At 48.4% G+C, this 7,277-nt stretch overlaps 1 protein-coding gene across 1 annotated transcript; it reads left to right on the top strand.

Annotated features, from left to right (window-relative positions):
- Window positions 1-232: 232 nt before the first annotated feature.
- On the top strand, window positions 233-5,983 carry PRR20G (proline rich 20G). The gene is made up of 3 exons (XM_058678922.1): window positions 233-328; window positions 742-806; window positions 5,197-5,983. Exons 2-3 carry the CDS (start codon window positions 749-751, stop codon window positions 5,742-5,744), a joined length of 606 nt encoding a protein of 201 aa, XP_058534905.1. The 5' UTR covers window positions 233-328; window positions 742-748; the 3' UTR covers window positions 5,745-5,983.
- Window positions 5,984-7,277: the final 1,294 nt, after the last annotated feature.

Raw genomic sequence — 7,277 nt, 5'->3', positions numbered from 1 at the left:
ACCCTGAACAATTTCATCACGGCCCCACTTGACAGACGGAAGACTTTTCCAGTGATCTTCTCAAGTCAAGCCGGCCCAGCCTATCACGGATGGCTCCACCTACTCGGATCCCGCCCCTGCTCCTCACTTCTGTCCAATCACGACCCAAGGTCAGGAGCAACAACACTATATAAACGAACGCACACCGCCCTAGACAGCATTCGGCTTCCCGCAGCCTCGTCGGGTGCTCGTCCTTCTTGCTGAGTGGGAGGCATCCCTGGACCATCAGAGCCACAGCCGTCCCGCTTCCTCAGGCCAGCTTCGCAGAACTCGACGGCAGAGCGATCAGGTATCCGTCTGGGGGTCCCTGGGGAGATGGGGAGATTCTGCGTGGTCCTCGTGAGGCCCGAATCTTGAGGGCCCTGGAAGGACGAGCCTGCTCGCCACTGTGTTTCCCACCTCCCATCTTCTTTCCTCCCCGGGGAGGGACGGCCCCGCCACTTGGCCGACGTTAATCCGGTCTCCAGGCTTTACTCGTGGGAATGGAAAGGACTAGTGGACGGAGCTGCGGGCCGGTCCCTTGGAAGCCTGCCGTGTCGGCCTCTCGCGTCCCTTTGGACGGCCACACTCTTCGCGAAGCCCTCGCGCCCAGCTGCCGCCAGCCCTCTGAGGGCGGTGAGCATAGCGCCCCCGGGAGTGTGCGGCCGGCGTGACCGGGGCACCGGGACTGCCGCCTTCTGACCATCTTGGCCCTGCCTGCAGATTGCTTATGGCGGAACAAAGACCCCCGAAACGACTTCGCTTGCACCCCGAGGACCCTGATGAAGGTACTGTCAGACCCCTGTTGCTTTCTTTTTAATTTTCACCTTTGCTTTTGGTATTTGATTATGTAACATTAGAGGTCTGAATATGACAATATGAAACACAGGAACCCCTGTCCTGTCTCATTTGCCCACACCTTAGGGATAATCAGTTTACATCTGTATAAATAATTTCTTTCTCTTAAAAATTTAAAAGACAGAGTTATGGAGAGACTAAGAGAAAAATTCCTTTTAACATTAATTCTCATTCTTGAAATCATGTGTGCACAGTACTGATTTTTGCTTTTGATGTTAGGCTTTATGTGTGGGCTTCCCTCTAGGGTGTAAGTTGTCAGCGCCGTTTTACTCAGCACCATAGTCCTCACTAGCACCAGGCACCCCCAAATACCCCATTCCAGCCCTTTTCCACCTTCTGCCCTGGCTATCTCCCAGCAGAACTCAAAGTAAAATACCATTTGTGTGTAGAATACTAAGACTTTCCTTTTCTCAGAATCTCAACTGAATTTGAACTATGGAAATGCAACAAGGTGGAGCAATCCACTGTGGGGGGAGGGTGTGGGGGGGCGGGGGGAATCCCAGTGCATATAAAAATGTGCCACATAATGCAATGTAATTAATTTAAAAAAAGAAAAAAAAAAGACTTTCCTTTTCTCACATAATTTCCCATGCCTTGCTTTTGGTTATTATTTGCTTATCATTAATTCCTTGAAATTCTTCCTCAGTTTAAATTCAAACACTAGTTTAAATACTAATCATGATCAATTCTGCCTTCTCATAGCTCAGACCCCGCTCCAGTCTAGCCTCACAGCCGTCACTCTGGGTTGTCCCTTCCCCTCTTTTGAGTTTTATCCCATTTCCTATTGCTTGGTGTCTTTTTTCCCCCCACTTTTTCCTTTTTAAAAATTTCTAACAGCTTCCCAAATAAATAATGCATTAAAAAAAAAAAAGCAAGTATAAAGACCTTGCTGTCTATATAGGGTTCATAAGTGACAGTTTGGTTGGGTATTGAATTTGAGGTAAGAAATCTGTTTCCTGCCAAATTCTGAAGATATTTTATATTATCTTCTACATTCTAATATTGTTTTGGAGAGGTCTGATTTTGCAGATATTCCGACTCATAATTTTCCCACTCCTGTTTTCCCGCGTCTTCCTCACCCCCACACACATTCTCTCTATGCTCTAGGATCTTTGTCACAACACTCTGAAATTTTATGGTGATACCTCAGTGTTAATATACCTCTATTTTCCCAAATATTCCATTATCCTTTTTAAGATTTCAATTTTGTCTTGAAAATTCCATGGAGATTTTAATTTCTGGTCTCAAAACTGAAATTTAAAGGTTCTTTTATTTGTTTTCTCATTGTTCCCTTTTAAAAAGTACCCTTACCAGTCTAATTGATTCGTGACCATAATTTGTTCATATTTCTCTGGAGATAATTATACTGCCACTTTTAAGTGTGGCATGACCTGTTTCCTCTAAGTTGGCCTTTCCTGCTTGATTTTCTTGGTCCTTACTTCCCATGGGAGAGTCTTCTGCAATTGACTGGCTCCTGATTGCTGCTCCTATTGAGGCTGAATGGGAGCTCTGAATGTGGAGCTGACCACAGGTATTGCAGAATTCATACTGTTGGTCTGTTGAGTTGGGGCTGCTCAAATGTCAGCTGTTTAAGACCTTCATTTTAGGCTGCTCATGTTCCCCAGGGAAGAATCTTCAGCTTCTGTGCAACGCTAGCTCTGTCATTGATAGAATTTTTATATAGATGTATGTGTAGTTCTCGGTATTCTAATGGCTCCATCACTTGACCCTTTACCTCTGGGCAAACCTCACTCTGTAGTTGTTGGCTGCATATAGCATCTTGATCTATGATGAACTCAAGTACCCTCACCCTGTTTTTTTTTTTCTGGATATTATTATAATTGAGCAGTTACTGCTGAAGTGATTTTCAAAACATTTCCCTTCATACCTAATGTCCTCTTTTCATCTTTGCCACTCTGGCAGGTGCATGACAGTGCCTCAGTCTTTAAATTGCTATATTAATGCTCGGCGTTAAGCATCTTAGCTGTATGTGGACCTTTTGTAGCTTGTTTATGATTATTCTTTGCTATTTTTCCTATTGGGTTAGTTACTGATTTTACTGCTCCTTGCCATTCTGGGACTTACTGAGTCAGGCTTGCTTCAATGAGTTAAGGGAAGCCTCTCAAGCCCCGTCTTTTGGGGTTGTGTCTAGGCTGAGACAAGGGAGGAGGTTGACAATGTTATGTCACTGGAAAGGGTGTCCTGGCCCTTGGTCTGTGCAGCCACCTAAATCTTTGTTTTCACTGATATCTGGTCATTGGTTCTCAAAGTCCTACCTGTAGGATTCCTTGCAGGTTCCAAGGCTTCTCCTAGCTCATCCATACCTTTGGGTTGCATCTGCAGCTACAGTGAGCCATGAGGCTTAAGCACCTGATGACTGATTAAAAAAAGAAAGCTGTAAAAACTTTCCAAGGCCTGCATCCCCCATGATTCTGACCTTTGATACTCAAACACTCAAAGCCTTCAACGCTTCTATGTCTGTCATCTGTCCCCAAATCCTTCTTTGAGGCTGCAAACATGGGCGGGATTTGTGTCTCTGTCTTTCTGCTTTGGCCATTCCCTGCATGCAGAGATGTGGACAGAGAAACTGCAAACAGGGCTGTTCAGGGGTCACAAAGCACAATGCCACTACAGAGCACATGTCTGTGTGGAGCCCGACAGGCTTGTAGCTTGATGGGAGACAATTCATGCGCAGTTGAATTTTCCTGAGAACTGAGGTGTGGGGTTGAGGTGGGGAGGGGAGATGGGATTCACCTGTCTGGTATCATGTGATCTTGGCTTTTTTTCATGACCATCTGCACCGGTCTTTCTCCCAGACTCCCCGCCCTGCAAGCTGACCCCCTCACAGGTTTACAGGAGTAGCCTTCCCCCCGGGTCATTGTAGATGGTGCTGTGTCCCGCTCAGTAGTCCCAGCTGGCTGCTCTTCCCTCATTTCTCCTCCCCTTGGGATTTGGATAGCACCTCCTGGCTTTCCTCTCTAAAAGCCATGCATGCATCTCCCAAAGGGTCCCTTGCAGCTCTCTGCCCCAGGTGGTGCTGACAAGTCTGTGCAGACGCTTCTGGTCCCAGCTGAGCTCCAGGCTCACAGGGATAAGGAGTTGTCAGCATCTCCACATGAATATTGCAATACTGAACACTGCTTCTGTCACCCACCTCTGCACCCTTGATTCCCACCTTGTGGAAATGGTTTCCTGCCCCTCCCTAGGTGGGTGGGGGCGGAGCTGAAAGGTGGCAAAGGTGTGGCCAGGAGGCTATCCTGCAAATCAGCAGTGAGTGTCAGGAAGCAGACAATGGATGTAGTGTAGATGGTCCCCTGTCCTTCAGTCACCAGGCCACAAGAGGGCTGCTTTGGGACGGGCTGTGGGGGAGGCTCTGGCTCCTGTGGCGGAGGTCTTTCTCCAAGTCCCTCAGACCTTCCCTGGTGCCCACAGGCTCCCTGCTACCTCAATTTCCTGATGATGCTCACTTCCGTCCTAGTCCCCACATTTACTTTCTTAAGTCCAGCTGTAATGATGTTACCTCCTTCCTTAAAATTTTCCAGTAGTTTTCTTTTGGTTCCAGGATAAAGTAAAATGGGCTTAGCTTAAAGGGGTTGTAGAAGATTGTGCCTTCCTGCTACTCATCCTATGCCTTCCAGGTTTTCCTTCCTGGAGCCTCCCTCAGTAGAGGTCCTGCTTACACTACAAATCTCTATCTCTTCCTCTACCTCTACCTCTATCTCTACCTGTACCTCTACCTCTTACCTTTCTTACCTCTTACCTCTACCCTCTACCTCTACCTGTTACACACATTCTGACCCACCCCTCCCCCAGTACCTGCTGGCATCTATGTCTGTCATCTGTCATACTTGAGGCAGGCACCAGTCTAAGTACACCTTGCAATGAATGACCAAGGGCTGATATATTACAGTTCAGGAAATTGAGGACCAGAAAGTGAAATAAAAAATCCCAGGCATTCTGTGTCCCCAGTTATCTCTCTTGTGCTCCCCCAGTTCCTTCACCTCCTGACTTGTCACTTATAAGCCTCAATTTATCTTGCCTACTGAAGTTTAAGCTCAGCGAGGGCAGGTGCGATGTCATTTATTCAACAATCTCTCTGGAAGTCATGTACTCATCAGTGACGTGCAGACTGCAATACCCAACAGACAGGTTTGGAAGGATCAAATGCATCAATGGAAAGTGCTGGGTCCCGAATGGGCCCTGGGAGACAGGCTGACAGCCCATGCTATTTGCAGAGCACTCCCGGGCCACCCCTTACTTGCCTTCCTAGTCTTCCTTCCCTAAAGGCTTCCTCCTCTCACACTCTGCTTCTCTCTTTAGGCTCCTCTGGGCTTCAGGGAAAGCCAGGTGGCTCATCTGTGCAACAAGACCTCACGGAAGCAGATAGTCTCCCAGCATCAGCCAAGCCTGTAAAACCCATTGCTTATGTGAGACCTATGAGAATTCAGATGCCAGCTTACGCAGAGGCAACTCAATCTGGACGAAGAGGGCAGAGGAGAGGCAGAGGCCAGAGAAGAAGAGCAGGAGGGAGCAGACACGACATGGCACGTCCTCAGGAGGCGTCGAATCAGCACAGCCAGCTGAACAACGTGCAAGAGCCAGGCAACCCTGCAGAACCAGGGGCCAGCCTGGCCCCTTTCTTCCCTTACGTTGGTACAGCCATAGCACACGCAAGCCAGAACCTCCCCCATATGCAGCATGGGGAGAGGCTGGAGTTGTACAGGGCTGCCCAGGGGCCACTGGAGCTTGAGGTCTATCCTTGCATAGGTTTCAGCCCCTTAGCTGGCTCAGCCTTGCGCTTCACGCAAACCACCTTCGGCACCCATGTGTTCGGAGTCCCAGTGTTTTCCGTCCATGTCTTCCGCTGATCTGGCTCATGCCACAGCTTCTCTTCCCCACCCAAATCCAAGCCCCACTGTTGTCCCACTCCTCCTACCCATCCTCCAAGTTGTTTTGTCCTAGGAAGCCTCCAGGCCTTCCAAGATCCCAGCCTAGTTACTTGTTGCTTCCAACATCCTTATCCCTGTTATTTTGCTTGTTACACATGTGTTTAGTCAGTCAACAGCCTCCTGCTATGTGGTCAGACACCTCTCCCCAGATGTGCAACCACAAGACGTCTTAGAAAATAGGACACATTGAAAGGGAAAGTCACGTGCAAAGAAATAAAACTAGTAGAAAATTCAGAAGTTCTTGTCTGGTTCTTTGTATCAAAGATATCCTCAGAATGCTTACAAACAAAGCCAGCTGGGGATACCTGGGGTGAAGAGCAGGACTGTTGGAACACCAAGCTACACTGATGGGATAAGACTGAGAAACCAGTCAGCCAGCCAGTGACATGGGGGTGGAAGCCTCCTGAATGTGGCAGGGGAGAGATGTCAGGTATCTCACCTAAGGAGCTCTACCAGGAGAGGAACATTTGGATGATAACACTGCCTCATACTTTCTTTTAGCTGCAGACAGACATGAATCCTGAGCAGGGGATGGGAACACAGTTGGGTATCTGCAATATCAGGAGAAAAGTCCAAAAGCTGCCTGAGAGAACACAGCCGAATGAGGCTGGCGTTGGACTGCATGGGGGCGTTGATGAATATGGGAAAGCCGTGACAAACCTCTAAAAAGCTTTTAAGGGAGTGAATCAGAGTTCTGTAGTCAGAAACATTCAGAGCAGGGCATTGGTTGGGGTGGTGGTGGGGAGGGCAAGGCAGCTTGTGGCACAAAATGCCCAGGAAAGAGAAGCAGCCAGAATCCTAACCAAGCTGGACCTGAACCTACAGTGCACAATGTGGGATCTAATTCACCTTGTGGTTTTGGTGACTGAGAAGTCCAAGGGCTTGGTGCCGACACCTGGGGACTAGACAAGTGCTCTTGCTTGTGTCACCACCTACCATAGGGCGTCCCATGGGAGCAAGGGAGCCTGAGGCAGCCGCCTCAGGAACAGCCACTCCCGCAGTAACTCACAGAGCCTCCATGACCTGACAACCTCCCAAAGTTCATCACTCAGCCGCGCTGCAGCGAGGAAGAAGTCCTAACACATGAACTTGTGGGGAACACATTTAGACCATGGCCCTGTTCATGCCAAGGTGAGCCTTCTCCTGCTGGGAAACAAGAGACAGTGCTCAGTGAAGAGCTGCATGAGGTGCAAGGACCAGTGAGTCAGGCTACTGGAAAACTGCAGCACTAAGTCTAAATAAATGTGATCAGGAAGAAAGTCGGACAACTTGGACAGCAGCTAAAATATGTAGGAGTTCTTGTCTAGTTCCTAGAGATGGTAGAGGGATTGAACTTTGAGAGAGCAATGAACATTCAGCGGAGCTGAGGTCAAGTACAGGGACACGACACTAAATGAACTGAAATAGGATGTACATTGCAAAGCGATCGAGGGAAGAGTGGATCAAAATCAT

The sequence above is a fragment of the Ochotona princeps genome, chromosome 21, assembly GCF_030435755.1.
Source record: "Ochotona princeps isolate mOchPri1 chromosome 21, mOchPri1.hap1, whole genome shotgun sequence".
NCBI classification, from domain to species: Eukaryota; Metazoa; Chordata; class Mammalia; order Lagomorpha; family Ochotonidae; genus Ochotona; species Ochotona princeps.
Note: the sequence above shows the minus strand (reverse complement) of the source record. Positions and strands in the feature narration are given on the sequence as shown.